The sequence below is a fragment of the Lithobates pipiens genome, unplaced genomic scaffold, assembly GCF_037356315.1.
Source record: "Lithobates pipiens isolate NorthernLeopardFrog02 unplaced genomic scaffold, aLitPip1_a1.2 Scaffold_23, whole genome shotgun sequence".
Classification (NCBI taxonomy): domain Eukaryota; kingdom Metazoa; phylum Chordata; class Amphibia; order Anura; family Ranidae; genus Lithobates; species Lithobates pipiens.
In genome coordinates, this window is record NW_027507785.1 from 179,591,377 (window position 1) to 179,608,682 (window position 17,306).

General features: G+C 45.5%; 1 protein-coding gene across 1 annotated transcript in view; it reads left to right on the forward strand.

Annotated features, from left to right (window-relative positions):
* Positions 1-10,867, forward strand: part of CDC73 (cell division cycle 73) — a 196,007-nt gene extending 185,140 nt beyond the window's left edge. The window contains exon 17 of the mRNA XM_077452675.1: positions 10,280-10,867. Within this exon, the coding sequence (XP_077308801.1) occupies positions 10,280-10,316 (37 nt within the window). The 3' untranslated portion in view covers positions 10,317-10,867. The remainder of the gene's footprint in view (positions 1-10,279) is intronic.
* The last annotated feature ends 6,439 nt before the right edge of the window (positions 10,868-17,306 follow it).

Sequence of the window (17,306 nt, forward strand, 5' to 3'; positions counted from 1 at the left end):
TTCATAAAAAAAAAAAACCCCATTGGAATCCATGCGTCTGGCACCCTGCATGTAGATTAGGGGCCAGACACATGGTTTAGGGGGGCCATCACTGCCTGAATCTTTTTCAGGAGTAGGACTAAACCTCTGAAGATGATGTGGAGGAAGGCGGATTTTGGCACAGTGGAGAATCCTGCAGAGGAACTTTCAACACCCGCGTTCTGAGGTAAAAGCAAAGGCCATCTGCCATATGCTTTTCACTGTTGGCTCACTTATCAGTGCATAATAGCCTTTCCCTAGCAACACTGGAATTTTCTCAGCCTAAACAAGCTCCTATAGGTCACCAAATGGCTGGCAAAGTTTAGAAAAGCACATGCAAACTGCTTTGCGTGAGGCTTGGCACAATCCTAAAAAGGTTTTCATGCCTACCAAACTCTCTGCAAAGTTATATCCTGTGGAAAAGGATTTTATATAAAAAAGGGTCTGCATTGCTAATAGATCATGCCACTTCTTTTTTCAACAAGCATCTCACTGTTCCTCTTGAGGATGTTGACTCCTTTAAGGAATCTGTTGATAAACACTTGGTGATTATAAACTGTTTTTTTTTTTTTTTTTTAAATGCTCTGTGCAATGGTTTTGCACAGAGCAGCCCTGATTCTCCTCTTTTGGGGTCCTTTGCTGGCGTTTCCAGCCCCACCTCTTCGGTAAGTGCCCCCATAGGAAGCAGCACTTGTGCGGGCTCCATCCCAATCTATGCTCCCTAAAGCCTGGTACAGAGGGTTGAACGAAAAATAAAAAAACCTGTCTGCTCTGGTCAGAAACCACTGTACGAACGATCCGATGTTAATCCAGTGATCTCCCGCGCTGAGCTGTTGTGTTCAGACTGGGGGACAGCCCCCACCAGAACACTTCGATCAGCCATTGGCTGAGAGTGCTGACCTAAAGCCAGTCGGCTGCTGGTTTTCTAGCATGCTTGTCCGACAGAAGCTGGCTTCTGTCTGACCAGCTGCCATACACACGGGCTGAATGTCAGACGGTTCTTTATTGAAATGGCCGATGTCACCTGCCATTCAGCTGGTGTGTAGAGACCTTAAGTCAGGGCTCGACAAACCCCAGGCGCCAGGTCGCCAATGCGACCAGAAATCACAACCTGGCGCCTAAGCTGCCACCAGCCCACTCACTATTGATGCCCCAGACATGCAGTACATTAACACTGACTGCCTGGCCAGGTCCCGCCCACCCCGACAAAAAGCTCAAATCTGACAGATCCGCCTCTCTGTTACTTGTAAGTTTCACACCCCGGCTGGGTCCCGCCCATTCCGACATTAAGCTAAATTCTGACAGCTCCTCTGTTGCATTTCAGTAGCAGAGTGCTCTGTGTGTAACCTACCAGTGCCACCGCCAATCAGTGCCACCTGCTAGTGCCAACCAGTGCCACCTGCCAGTGCAGAGTGTCACCATCAGTGCCACCTGCCAGTGCCACCGCCAACCAGTGCCACTTGCCAGTGCCACCGCCAACCAGTGCCACGTGCCACCGCCAACCAGTGCCACGTGCCACCGCCAACCAGTGCCACGTGCCACCGCCAACCAGTGCCACGTGCCACCGCCAACCAGTGCCACCGCCAACCAGTGCCACGTGCCACCGCCAACCAGTGCCAACCAGTGCCACCTGCCAGTGCAGAGTGTCACCATCAGTGCCACCTGCCAGTGCCACCGCCAGCCAGTGCCACCGCCAACCAGTGCCACGTGCCACCGCCAACCAGTGCCACGTGCCACCGCCAACCAGTGCCACGTGCCACCGCCAACCAGTGCCACGTGCCACCGCCAACCAGTGCCACCGCCAACCAGTGCCACCGCCAACCAGTGCCACGTGCCACCGCCAACCAGTGCCACGTGCCACCGCCAACCAGTGCCACGTGCCACCGCCAACCAGTGCCACGTGCCACCGCCAACCAGTGCCACGTGCCACCGCCAACCAGTGCCACGTGCCACCGCCAACCAGTGCCACGTGCCACCGCCAACCAGTGCCACGTGCCACCGCCAACCAGTGCCACGTGCCACCGCCAACCAGTGCCACGTGCCACCGCCATCTGGCAGTTCCAAACCAGTGTCACCTGCCAATGCCATCTGGCAGTTCCACGTGCCACCGCCAATCAGTGCCACCTGCCACCACCTGCCAGTGCCATTGCCAACCAGGGCCACGTGCCACCGCCATCTGGCAGTTCCACGTGCCTGCCAGTGCCACCTGTTGCCAGCCTTACTCTTTCTGGTCAGCCCAAAACCCTGATGTAACAGCGTTTCATTGGAGTTAGACTGGGTGCTCCATTGTGAGTTAGGCATAGGGGGTGAAAATGAGTGGTGTTACCCTGGGAGCTGACAATCCATACCACTCTTAAAAAAAAAACTGGCTCCTAACTTTTTTAACTGGCTCCTAAATTCAAAGCAAATTTGTCAACCCCTGCCTTAAGTCTATAGACAGGCTGCACGGCTGTCCCCGCTCCCTTGTCACAAGATTTGATTGACTGCAACAAGAGCCAATGGCTCCCCCTGCTGCCTCTCTGTCCTGTGAGGTAGAGAGCCACTACTCTTGGATACAGTGCTGGATCGAGATAGGTCTTTGGTAATTATAAGGGTGGGGGGATTGCGTGCACGGAAAGTTTTTTTTTTTTTTTTTTTTTTTTTTTTTTTTATAACCCTATTCCAGAGTAATCATACATTAGGTAAAAACTTTAAGCCTTTGGAACCACTTTAAAAACGCATATGAAGGCAACCTTTGCTCTCGCTGGTCCTGGCCTTACAATCAATTGATGCAGGCATTTTGATTTGTCAGGCTGTTGCTAACTAGACTGCGCAAATTAATTGAGAACACTATCCTGTGATTGAGGACCCTGGTCTGCTGAAACAATTGCAGCCCCTGACATAGAGGCTGCAGTTTTGTTCTACCCCATTGAAAATACTTTGCCAGATCCCTAAAATGTAAAAGGCTTCTTTAACGCATTTCTTTCAATGGTGAATCACTTGATAAACTTATCAAGAAAAATACTGAATAGGAAGAGGCTTTTACCCCTCAAACATCTTAAGCCTACTACAAAAACTAGGGGTCCTTTTGCACCACCCAGTTGTACTTATTTAAGTCAAAGGCAGATGCATCTTTTCTTCACCAGACTAAGACCCTTGGACCCTAAAGAATCCCTCCTCACAAGTCGTCCTGGACCTCTGAATCCAATTTGTCATTTCCAAGTACCACAAAATGTTTTTTCTCTGCCCTTTCCTACCCTCCAGTCTGGCAGCTTCACCTTTAACCACTTTCAGACCGGACCATTTTGCTGGTAAATGACCAGAGGTCTTTTTACACTTTGGCACTGCGCTGCTTTAACTGGTAATTGCGCGGTCATGCAATGTTGTACCCAAACAAAATTTACGTCCTTTTCTTCCCACAAATAGAGCTTTCTTTTGATGGTATTTGATTGCCTCTGCGATTTTTATTTTTTGCGATATAAACGTAAAAAGACCGCAAATTTTGAAAAAAAATGATATTTTCTACTTTTTGTTATTAGAAAAATCCAATAAACTCAATTTTAGTCATACATTTAGGCCAAAATGTATTCAGCCACATGTCTTTGGTAAAAAAAAAGTCAATAATTGTATATTTATTGGTTTGCGCAAAAGTTGTCACATCTACAAACTAAGGTACGTTTTCTGGAATTTACGCAGCTTTTAGTTTACGACTGCCTATCTCATTTCTTGAGGTGCTAAAATGGCAGGGCAGTACAAAACCCCCCCAAATGACCCCATTTTGGAAAGTAGACCCCCTAAGGAAATTGATAAGAGGCATGTTGAGCCCATTGAATATTTTATTTTTTTGCCTCAAGCGATTGAATAATGACAAAAAAATAAATTTTTTTTTTTTTTTACACAAAGTTGTCACTAAATGATATATTGCTCACACATGCTATGGGCGTATGTGAAATGACACCCCAAAATAAATTCTGCTGCTTCTCCTGAGTACGGGGATACCACATATGTGGGACTTTTTGGGAGCCTAGCCGCGTACGGGGCCCCGAAAACCAAGCACCGCCTTCAGGCTTTCTAAGGGCGTAAATTTTTGAGTTCACTTCTCACTACCTATTACAGTTTTGAAGGCCATAAAATGCCAAGATGGCACAAAACCCCCACAAATGACCCCATTTTAGAAAGTAGACACCCCAAGCTATTTGCTGAGAGGCATGTTGAGTTCATGGAATATTTTATATTTTGCCCCAAGTTGCGGGAAAATTACAAACTTTTTTTTTTTTTTTTTTTTCACAAAGTTGTCACTAAATGATATATTGCTCATGCATGCCATGGGCATATGTGAAATGACACCCCAAAATAAATTCTGCTGCTTCTCCTGAGTACGGGGATACCACATATGTGGGACTTTTTGGGAGCCTAGCCGCGTACGGGGCCCCGAAAACCAAGCACCGCCTTCAGGCTTTCTAAGGGCGTAAATTTTTGAGTTCACTTCTCATTACCTATTACAGTTTTGAAGGCCATAAAATGCCAAGATGGCACAAAACCCCCACAAATGACCCCATTTTAGAAAGTAGACACCCCAAGCTATTTGCTGAGAGGCATGTTGAGTCCATGGAATATTTTATATTTTGCCACAAGTTGCGGGAAAATTACAAACTTTTTTTTTTTTTTTTTTCACAAAGTTGTCACTAAATGATATATTGCTCACGCATGCCATGGGCATATGTGAAATGACACCCCAAAATAAATTCTGCTGCTTCTCCTGAGTACGGGGATACCACATATGTGGGACTTTTTGGGAGCCTAGCCGCGTACGGGGCCCCGAAAACCAAGCACCGCCTTCAGGCTTTCTAAGGGCGTAAATTTTTGAGTTCACTTCTCACTACCTATTACAGTTTTGAAGGCCATAAAATGCCAAGATGGCACAAAACCCCCACAAATGACCCCATTTTAGAAAGTAGACACCCCAAGCTATTTGCTGAGAGGCATGTTGAGTCCATGGAATATTTTATATTTTGCCACAAGTTGCGGGAAAATTACAAACTTTTTTTTTTTTTTCACAAAGTTGTCACTAAATGATATATTGCTCACGCATGCCATGGGCATATGTGAAATGACACCCCAAAATAAATTCTGCTGCTTCTCCTGAGTACGGGGATACCACATATGTGGGACTTTTTGGGAGCCTAGCCGCGTACGGGGCCCCGAAAACCAAGCACCGCCTTCAGGCTTTCTAAGGGCGTTACAGTTTTGAAGGCCATAAAATGCCAAAATGGCACAAACCCCCCCCCCAAATGACCCCATTTTGGAAAGTAGACACCCCTAAATTTAGGGGTACACTAGTGAGACTAGGTAATAAATGGCGGGTGCCCTGAAACTATAAAAAAATAACTAACCAACCAGCGTCACCTGTAACAGTTATATGGTGATCACTGGTGAAAGGGTTAACTAGGGGGCAATCAGGGGGCAATCAGGGGGCTTTATGCAGTAGTATATGGGGGTCCCTGGCGCTATAAAAAGGTATTTAGGTTCGCTGCAGCTACCTGCCTAACTAGCGTCACCTGTGACACTAATACAGCGATCAGAAAAACGATCGCTTATTAGGCTGGGTTCACACTGGAGCGATGCGGGAACGCCACGAATGCGCGGCGGGTTCCCGCATCGCATGCCTCCCGGCGGCAGTTCACACTGCCCTATGCGAACTGCTGGGAGTGTCAGTGAAATGTTACTGACACCCCCAGATCAGTTCGCATATCGCAGTGCGATCTGCAAACTCGGATCGCATGGTGTGAACACCCATGCGATCCGATTCTGCTGCGGGCCAAAAAAAGGGTCCCGTGCGAATTTGCGGCGGGTGCGGCGAATGGCTGAACTCGAATCGCACAGAGATCGGATGTGATTTGCACTGCAGTGCGGTGCGAATCACATCCGTTCTCATAAACCGCTGCAATGTGAACCCAGCCTTAGTGACACTGGCGACGGGGGGTGATCACGGGGTTAAACCTTTATTGGGGGGGTTAGGGGGGTACCTTAGAACTAAAGGGGGCTAACCCTAACTGCCCTAACAGTTATTAGTCACAAATGACACCCGCCGGGTGATCAGGGGGTTAAACCTTTATTAGGTAATAAATGGCGGGTGCCCTGAAACTATAAAAAATAACTAACCAACCAGCGTCACCTGTAACAGTTATATGGTGATCACTGGTGAAAGGGTTAACTAGGGGGCAATCAGGGGGCTTTATGCGGTAGTATATGGGGGTCCCTGGCGCTATAAAAAGCTGCGGCGAACCTAAATACCTACCTGCCTAACTAGCGTCACCTGTGACACTAATACGGCGATCAGAAAAATGATCGCTTATTAGGCTGGGTTCACACTGGAGCGATGCGGAAACGCCGCAAATCCGCGGCGGGTTCCCGCATCGCATGCCTCCCGGCGGCAGTTCACACTGCCCTATGCGAACTGCTGGGAGTGTCAGTGAAATGTTACTGACAACCCCAGATCAGTTCGCATATCGCAGTGCGATCTGCAAACTCGGATCGCATGGTGTGAACACCCATGCGATCCGATTCTGCTGCGGGCCAAAAAAAGGGTCCCGTGCGAATTTGCGGCGGGTGCGGCGAATGGCTGAACTCGAATCGCACAGAGATCGGATGTGATTTGCACTGCAGTGCGGTGCGAATCACATTCGTTCTCATAAACCGCTGCAATGTGAACCCAGCCTTAGTGACACTTGCGACGGGGGGTGATCACGGGGTTAAACCTTTATTGGGGGGGTTAGGGGGGTACATTAGAACTAAAGGGGGCTAACTCTAACTGCCCTAACAGTTATTACAGTCACAAATGACACCAATGCAAAAAAAAAAAATGACATTGGTGTCACTGTGACTGGGGGGCAGGGGTAATTGGGGGGGTGATCGGGGGGTAAAGGGGGGGTGTGAGTGTGCCTGGCATGTTCTACTGTGTGTGTAGAGTGTTGGTGCAACTCACCGATCCGCTCTCCTCCGTGTCGGAACGAAAAATACCGACACGGAGGAGAGAATACATCACTTCCTCTCCTGTGTTTACATTACAGGAGAGGAAGTGATGTCACGGGGGATTCCTATTCGTCGGGAGCGATCGCGAGGGGGTGGCCATGAATGAATGGCCGCCCCCTCGTCCCGGATCGCTCCCGGACGAAAACCGACCGCCGCAGGCACCGATCGGGCCCCCGACCCGCGGGAGGCAAGGGACGTACATGTACGCCAATATGCCTGCCCGTGCCATGCTGTCGACGTACATCGTCGTGCGGCGGTCGGCAACTGGTTAAAGACAGGCAGATTTGTGGGCTACCCTGTGCCTTTAGTAATGAGGACTGGTAATCCGACTTTCTCGAGAGGAAAAGTTTAAAAGGTTTTACTCAAACCTATTCAGTTTCAAAAGCAAAACAAGGCGCATTTTGGACCTAAGATCCCTGAACCAGTATCTACTGATCCAGTCCTTTTGGATGGAGTCTGTCCGCTCAGTAGTAGCCTCACTCCAGATGGGAGACTTTCTAGCCTCCATTGATAAAAAGGACGCATATTTGCAGGTACCTATCTTTCAACCTCAACAGAGGTTCCTGCAATTTGCAGTAGAGGAACGTAATTTTCAGTTTGTGGCTCTACCCTTCAGGCTTGCTACAGCTTCCCAGGTGTTCACAAAGGTCCTAGCACCAGTCCAGGGTCTTTTAAGGGCACAAGGGATCTTTGTGCTTGGGTATCTGGACGACCTGCTCAGAGATCACTCACTACAGGCTCTGGAACAGAGCATAACATGCACAGTATGGTATTTGGAAAGCTTAGGCTGGACCATAAATACCGAAAAGTCAACCTTGAGACCAGCTCAAAGTCTAAAGTATTTAGGTCTGATCCTAGATACGGTCCAAACAAGAATATTCTTGCCACCCGCAAGGATCTTTGCCCTGAAGGATCAGGAGCATTAGATAAGGGGCACCAGACAACCCTCCATTTGGCTCTGTACGAGTCTTCTAGGAAGGATGGTATCCTCCTTCGAGGCACTGCCCTATGCCAAGTTCCATTCCAGGCCTCTACAATAAGACATCTTGATGGCTTGGAACAGGAGAGGACAAGCCCTGGATTTTTCTCGGGTTGGGGAGCAACCCTAGAAGAGCTCCCAGCTCAGGGGAAATGGTGAAGTACAGAACAGATCCTGCCAGTCAATATCCTGGAATTACAGGCAGTACAACTGGCCCTACGGTCCTGGATGGTGGAGCTTCAAGCCTGCCCTATCAGGGTTCAGTCTAATAATGCCACTGCAGTGGCCTATATAAACCACCACGGTGGTACCAGGAGTCGTTCAGCTCTGAAGGAGATGAACCACATACTAGCCTTGGCAGAGGGACATGTGGCGATTCTATCGGCAGTCCATATCCCAGGAGTAGAGAACTGGAAGGCAGATTATCTTAGCCGCCAGAACAATCTGCCGGCACCAGCCTGGCTCAGAAGGCCCTGGTTCCTGGAGATTGCTAGACTGACAATAGACGAGCCATAGACTCTTCCACATCACCCTGATCTACCATCTCAAGGTCCTATATTCTACCCCAATTTACAGTCTCTAAATTTGATGGCATGGCTATTGAAGCCAGGGTGTTAAAGGACTGTGGCATCTCAGGACCAGTGGGTTCTACCCTTGCGAATGCTAGAGAAGCTGTCACTAGGAAAATCTATCGTAAGGTCTGGAAAACTCGTATTGCCGTTTTTTGGTGTGAAGTCAAAAAATGGCATCCTCGGAAATGCGTGATTGGGACTTTTCTACAGTCAGTTGTGGAAGTCAAATTGGCTTTGAGTACAATCGGAGGTCATGTTTCGGCCCTATCCGTATTCTTCCAAAGGCCTTTAGCCCCCCATTCACTGATCTGAACCTTTATGCAGGGGGCAACTCACTTGCTTCCTCCATTAGGTCACCTGTGTGTCCTTGTGAACTTGGTGCTGTCCGTGTTACAGAAACAACCATTTGAGCCCATCAAGGAAATTCCATTAGACTCACGCAAGTTAGCCTTCATGATGGCCATCGCCTCGGCTAGAAGGGTGTCGGAGTTAGCGGCCCTTTCATGCAGGGAACCATACTTGATCTTCACCCCCACAGGGTCATGCTATGACCTGTTCCATTATTTTTGCCAAAAATGGTTTCAGCCTTTCATTTAAATTAGGATATTATTTTGCCTTTTATCTCTCAGCCTCGTTCAACAGAAGAGAGACGGCTGTGTTCATTGGAAGTTGTCTGGGCAGTCGAGGTTTATTTCTCTAGATCTGCAGAGATCCGAAGATCAGACTCCTTTTTTGTTTTACCAAAGGGACCCAAGAAGGGGCAGGCAGCTTCCATTGCCAATTGGGTCCGTCAATTGGTCATTCAGGCCTATGGTCTGAAATGTATGGCTCCTCCCTTTAGGATGAAAGCACATTCTACCAGGGGTGTAGGAACCTCCTGGGCTTTTTTCCATCGGTTATCTGTGGCTCAAATTTATAAGGCTGCCACATGGTCTTCAGTGCATACGTTCACAAAATTTTTATCACGTGGATGTTCAAGCTTATTGCGGACTGCCGTATAAGGTCTGATGGCTTCTGTTTGGCAGGGTGTCTCCCTCCCCTCAAGAATATTGCTCTGGGATGTCCCAGCAGGTAATGAATATTAGCCTAACTATGTGTCCCATGAGTTATGAAAAAGATAATAGGATTTTTTCGTCATACCTAAAAAAAATCCTTTTCTTTGAGTACATAATGGGACACCGAGGTCTCCTCCTCTTTTTGAGGATTTAGTTCTTGCTACAAAACTGAAGTACTTCCTGTATGGGAGGGGTTATATAGATCACTTCCTGTCTAAAGACCTTTGGTCTACCAGTGTCCATTCACCTGGAGATGAAGTATTACCCAGCAGGTAATGAATATTAGCCTAACTCTGTGTCCTATGATGAACTCAAAAGGATTTTACAGGTAAGTATGATGAAAAAATCCTATTTATTGTCCCCAGTCACCCCCTCTGGATTATTTTGTAAAGGACCTACATGCTCAGCCCTGACCTTCTTACTATTAATATATTTTAATAGTTATGTGCACATTGTGTTAGATATTCATTATGATTTGCTGATTCATATAAACATGTATTCTAACTTTTTTTTTTTTTTTTTTTTTTTTTTGGAGCCAAAGGTACACTAATAGATGCACATGCTTTTATTTTGAAAGATGGTATTTTCTTTAATGAGAAATTCTAACAGAATATAAACAAAACCTTTTTCTCTTTTTGTTTTAGATACATGGTGAAGCACAAATCACACCTACGGTTCTGAAATATATGTCTGCATTTGGAGAGAAAATTATGGATTTATAAAATGCCCTAAGGGTGGAACTGTTAAATGTATAAAATTCTTTGAACAACCAACCATCTTGGCTCCAAGGACTTACTGCCATAACTTTCATTCACAACAGATAGTGTGATATTTTTTAATTAAAGTTTGCATAATGTCTACAACTCAAATTGTATATTTTGATAGTCACAAATACTTTGTTTTAAACAGCATTTTGTTTAGATTTTGTTTGTAGAAGGCACGGCTCTATGCTACTGGTGCATTCTGTAACGAACTACCGTACTCTGAAATCTGTTTTCCAGTAAATGTGTAAAACTGCAGTTTAGCATATAAAATTGCCAAACTGGGATAAGAAGTGAATTGTGTATAGTGGTGCAAATGGAGATTCAAATGTATATATTTTCTGTTTATGCACAAAAAGGAAATATAAATATTACCTTTTTTTCAACAGTTAAGTTTGCTTTCTCTATTCCCACAGATGTTTAAGGTCAGCCGAGGTCAAAACAAAAGTCAATAAAAAAATAAGCTCTGTACACTGGTCTCTATGATTTTAGGATGTATTTAGTAGAATTTAAATGCTAAATACATAGCTGAACCACATATAGGAAAGGGTTACTTGCCAAAATAATGCTAAAGCAGTGGCTGTAATTTTAGGCAATGAAAGTAAAGAGGGCGCAGACTGAGTGCAGTAATATAAAAAAAAAGTTGAAAAAATAGGCACTCACACGAGTGTCAGGTCAATGAACATATATAGAATAATCCTGATGGGAGCATCACTCCATTCCACATTGTTGATCCGAAGTCGGCACTTGTCAGAAGCAGGAAATTGCCAATGCCTTAAGGCAAACTCTAAGTTTTCAAAACAATGCTTTGGACAGCAGGGAAGCCACAGTGACCCTTTTCCATGACCCTTTTTTTTTCCCCTAAAAGTTGCATACAGCTGCACTTAGTTTGTGTTCTCTTTGCTTTTTAATTTGTTGTCAGCTTGAGATTACCCCGATTTTCAGAGGAGCGTCAGTGCGTTTCACTTGAAAGCAAACATTTATTATATTGCAGCCTACCAATTTTCTGATGTTATGGCTGCATTTGTTGTCCTTTTTAGGCTTACTTTCTACTATTTTCATCTAGTGATATATCCATGAAGAGTGTTGCTTGACAGATCAGGTCAAAACAGATGGGGGGAAAAAGCCTAAAGAAAAAAATACAGCCACCACATCGAATAATTGGTAAGCTGTAATATACAGGCATATACGTCACGCTGGTCCCAAAAAACGCTGGGCGGCCATCCTGCCCACTGCATGCTGCCATCCACTATCTGGCAGACCTGTCGGCAATCCCACATCACTGCATGGCCAGTTAACTCTTCCCTATGCTCTCCAATTCTTGGGTTGCACTTAAAAAATGTATCCATTCCATACAATTTCAACTTAAGAACAAACCTACAGAACCTATTTTGTTCATAACCTAGAGACTGCCTGTATTACATTTTTGGGTTTAATATCGCTTTAAATTACCATAAAGTCAGAGACCAAGGGAAGTCTCAAAAAGTGGTCACTTTAAAGAGGTTCAGAAAGTGTAACTAAAGACCATTTATTAATACAGAACAAAAAATAGCAAAAAAAAAACTTTAGAAAATACCTCCACTATTCAAATAAAAAGACATCTTTAAAAACAAGTCCCGATACAAATGCCTCTCGCATACCAAGTTGCCCACAGTGTAGATAACATATCACAGAGACCCCCTGATTGAGTAGAGATGTGGAATAGTACTCTCAGAACTCCCCAAGTATGGCCTAAATCGTATTCCTTATGAAGCATGCAAATTGCATTAACAAAAGTTATAATAAATTGGGGGAATTGGCAGGAAGAGCTCAAGCTGCAGTGACCAAGGGACTAACTAAACCAGCTATAGATGCAGTAAATCCAATATCCAAAAATCTACATAAGCAGTAAAGAAGGCTAGTTCCACAGTTAGGCAAGCTGAAGGAGCGTTCTGAGTTAATACTGCAGCATACATTACTGCTACTGCAAGTGTCTCATCACATTGCTTTAGAACGGTCTAGCCATTAATCTGATCAGTGAGTTCTATGCTGTAAAGATCACTGCCACTGCTTACACACGGAACTGTATAAGGCCAGTGACATTAACCACTTTACCCCCTAGGCCAAGGCTGGAGATGCTTTCTGGTGTCCCTCACCAAGTGAATCCTCAATCCCTGTTGCATTCCAGAGCCTTAACCTGCATAGATGGGGAGAGTGGTAGTGGGCAGGGATGCCCGGGTGTGAGTATGTCAATGCGTTTTGCTTGCCAATCAGCGTAGGCTTCATCATGACAAGGCGGCACTTGTGCATCAAGTTTCAGTGGCTGCGCTGCTTGAACGTATATATGCAGTGAATGAATGATCAGACTAACGGGCATTAAAGACCAATCTATTCCACATTGTTAGTTGCTACAGCAGGAGAAGTGTAGAGGGGAAGCAGGGAAGCTTCATCAATGACATCACGTGCTCTGTGAAGAGAAATGGTCACGGTGATGCTTTTCAAGGACACTGTCCCCTTTTATCAAGCTAGGCTATTTTTTTTTTTTTTATATAAGTTTCATACTACCGCACTTTTTGTACCCTCTGTGCTTTTTCATTGGTTGTTAGCTTGAGATTACCCCAATCCCTGGAGGAGCTGCATCTGGAGCTGTGTGTTTTGTAGCATATTGAACCTAAAAGCAAATATTAGAACTTTTCTACTTTGTTATAAAGCATATCCAATAAAATCATTTTTTTCATAAATTAAGGAGGCCCATGCATCAATACAACCACCAGGCCAGGGTTGTAGGCAAGGGGCCCTTGTCCACATAAACATGGTGTTTGGCAAAGTACCCTCTTCCCCCATGTTGAGGGCATGTGGCCTGGTATGGTTCAGGAGGGCTGCACACATGTCCATCCACTTTCCTGGGCTGCCAGGCTCCATGCTCAAGGGTCTGGCATAGATTGTGGGGGGGGTGGGCCATCGTGTTTTTTTTTTTTTTTTTTTTCTTTCTCTTCTGTTTGGCATGAGGTCCCTCCAAAATCCATTTCAGATCTGAAGGGCTGGGTGTGGATTGGAGGAGCTGCATGCAGGGGTTTTTATTTTTATTTTTTTTCTCTGCTCTTTTGTGTACATTCTGCTGTCAGCAGGGCATCCCACCCTGACTGCAGAGACGAGTCATGCCCTGTTGCAGTGGATTTGCACAGAGCAGCCCAGATCCTCCTCTTCTCGGGTCCCTCTTCTGTGATCCTGGCACCTTCGTTCTGGTCAGCTGCTATGGGGGCATTCGAGGTTCAGACACTGAGCCCCAACCCCTCTCTCCCCTGATTGACTAGCTGACTTTGATAGTTGCGGCAGCCAATGGTGCCACTGCTGTGTCTCAGCTAACCAGGAGGGAGAATCTCAGACAGCTGAGACACTCGTGCACATTGCTGGACAGAGAATGGGGCTCAGCTAAGTGTTAGGGGGGCTGCTGCAGACAGTTTTTTAATCTTAATGCATAAAGATAAAAAAAAAAATCTTCTGCCTTTACAACCACTTTAACAAATTGATGCCAACTTCCAGCTTACTTTGCAGTTACAGCAAGGTGTTATTTTTTTTCTTTTGCTATAAAGTTTTGCATCAATAAATAAAAACTGATCATTGTAAGCACCTGTCACTGGTGAATGGTTTGTCTCAACATGCTAACTGCTACATTTGCAGAAGAGCTTGTTCTGTTGAAAAACAGCCTTACTGGCTGAAGCACCAGGTGAAATTAAAGTCTAAAAAAAAATGCAGCCATCACATCTAAGAATTGGTCAGCTGCGATATGATTATTGCATTTTGGCTTGATGCCGCTTTAAGAACCTGGTAGTGGCACATTTCTTGATACAGTACAGCCGTGGTTCTCGACCTCAGTCCTCAAGTACAGTGCCTTGCGAAAGTATTCGGCCCCCTTGAACTTTTCAACCTTTTGCCACATTTCAGGCTTCAAACATAAAGATATAAAAAAAAATTTTTTGTGAAGAATCACCAACAAGTGGGACACAATTGTGAAGTGGGACGAAATCTATTGGATTTTTGAAACTTTTTTAACTAAAAAAAATGAAAAGTGGGGCGTGCAAAATTATTCACCCCCCCCCCTTTGCGTTAATACTTTGTAGAGCCACCTTTTGTTGCGATTACAGCTGCAAGTCGCTTGGGGTATGTCTCTATCAGTTTTGCATATCGAGAGACTGAAATTCTTGCCCATTCTTCCTTGCAAAACAGCTTGAGCTCAGTGAGGTTGGGTGGAGAGCGTTTGTGAACAGCAGTTTTCAGCTCTTTCCACAGATTCTCGATTGGATTCAGGTCTGGACTTTGACTTGGCCATTCTAACACCTGGATAAGTTTATTTGTGAACCATTCCTTTGTAGATTTTGCTGTATGTTTGGGATCATTATCTTGTTGGAAGATAAATCTCCGTCCCAGTTTCAGGTCTTTTGCAGACTCCAACAGGTTTTCATCCGGAATGGTCCTGTATTTGGCTGCATCCATCTTCCCCTCAATTTTAACCATCTTCCCTGTCCCTGCTGAAGAAAAGCAGGCCCAAACCATGATGCTGCCACCACCATGTTTGACAGTGGGGATGGTGTGTTGAGGGTGTTGAGCTGTGTTGCTTTTACGCCAAACACATCGTTTTGCATTGTGGGCAAAAAGTTTGATTTTGGTTTCATCTGACCACAGCACCTTCTTCCACATATTTGGTGTGTCTCCCAGGTGGCTTGTGGCAAACTTTAGACAAGACTTTTTATGGATATCTTTGAGAAATGGCTTTCTTCTTGCCACTCTTCCATAAAGGCCAGATTTGCGCTGTGTACGACTGATTGTCCTCCTATGGACAGACTCTCCCACCTCAGCTGTAGTTCTCTGCAGTCCATCCAGAGTGATCATGGGCCTCTTGGCTGCATCTCTGATCAGTCTTCTTGTCTGAGCTGAAAGTTTAGAGGGACCGCCAGGGCTTGGTAGATTTGCAGTGGTCTGATACTCATTCCTTTTCAAAATGATCGCTTGTACAGTGCTCCTTGGGATGTTTAAAGCTTGGGAAATCTTTTTGTATCCAAATCCGGCTTTAAACTTCTCCAACAGTATTACGGACCTGCCTGGTGTGTTCCTTGGTTTTCATGATGCTCTCTGTGCTTTCAACAGAACCCTGAGACTATCACAGAGCAGGTGCATTTATACAGAGACTTGATTACACACAGGTGGATTCTATTTATCACCATCAGTCATTTAGGACAACATTGGATCATTCAGAGATCCTCGCTAAACTTCTGGAGTGAGTTTGCTGCACTTGAAAGTAAAGGAGCCGAATAATTTTGCACGTACCACTTTTCAGTTTTTTATTTGCTAAAAAAGTTTCAATTATCCAATAGATTTCGTTCCACTTCACAATTGTGTCCCACTTGTTGGTGATTCTTCACAAAAAATAAAAATTTGATCTTTGTTTGAAGCCTGAAATGTGGCAAAAGGTTGAAAAGTTCAAGGGGGCCGAATAATTTCGCAAGGCACTGTACCCCAACAGGCCACGTTTTGGGAATTTCGCTCAGATAAAACAGCTGTCCAAGATACCAAGCCATTGACTGATTTAAAGCACCTGTGCAAGATAAAGGAAAACCTGCAAACATGGCCTGTTGGGGGTACTTGTGTTTTTATTAATTCCTTACGACTGGATTATATGCAGCTTCCTTCACACTGTACACTGGAAAAACTATTAGGACTACTGCCCAAATAACACTCCCACAGTTTTATGCTAGTGTCCCTAGGTGATGGCTTTTTTTTTCCTTCCTGAAAGAAGTTTACCTTCTTGCATAGTAATAAGTGGGTGGATTTCTAACCCTCTGAGGCATCAGCTCAGGAGGACATTCCTAGTTGAATTTTTTTTTTTTTTTTTAAATAAAATTCCACCCAAGGTAAGGCACACTATAGTTACTCTTATTGATGCTGTATGCGCTTGGTTAGTGTTGGAGCAGCAGTCTGCTCATTTCAATATGTCCACTATGGAATCATACTGTACCTTGTGTTGCCTGCTGGTCTGCAAGTTGAAATTTAAAGTCATCTGCCCCCACCTGCATACCCCTGCAGCTGGAATCTTCCTGTGCTGTGGGGGTTAATATGAGCTTTGGAAATACTATTTAAATACTAACCTTTATGCTGTTTTTATTTGACTCCTCCACTCCCAGCCCTGGGGGGACACAATAGCTTGGCGGGAGGGATTACCCCATGTACATTGTGTTGATGGGGGAAATTGAGCTGTTTTCTCTTTCGTTCATTGACGGACACAGCTCCTTTAAATCTTCACCTTAGGGTTATATCGCCAAACAGCAACACTTCACAGCCCAGGGGGAGGTCCCACTGGATACAACCCTTCACTCTGCTTCCTGCAGCTGTTTTTTTCTGCCTGCGCTGGCTGTCGGGCTGTCAGGCTGTTTGCCATGAGGGGAGGCCGCCGCCATTTTCCTGTAGCCTTATGCAGGGTATTGCTGTCAGCCATTTTCTAGAGGGTTCGGCTGCCATTTTCTTGGCAATTTTTTTTGCTAGAACGGCCGGCGGCCATTTTCTTGTAGCCTCAGTGCAGTTTACCTCTAGTGCTGGTGTCTATACTAGAACAGCGTGGTTTTTACTCTGAGCACTTTGTGACTGACACAGTGCCAGTACTCAGTCAGGGTGGTGAGCCCTGCACGGTGCCCTCTAGTCTACGAGCAGCTAGGAGGGTGGGATTTTGTGTACCTTGCCTTAAGTCCCTGAGTTGAGGCAGATGAGTGAGGGTCCACATCACGTCAGGAGCCGGCGCTTCTTCTTCAGATATCCCTGCTATTGCAACCGGCTTACCTGCACAAAATGCCTATGGATGCTTTGTCGTGGTTCTGTAGACCTTTGTTGCCAGGGTGGAAGCGGCGTGCGGGCACAAGGAGGTAAATGCCCCCTGCTCCCC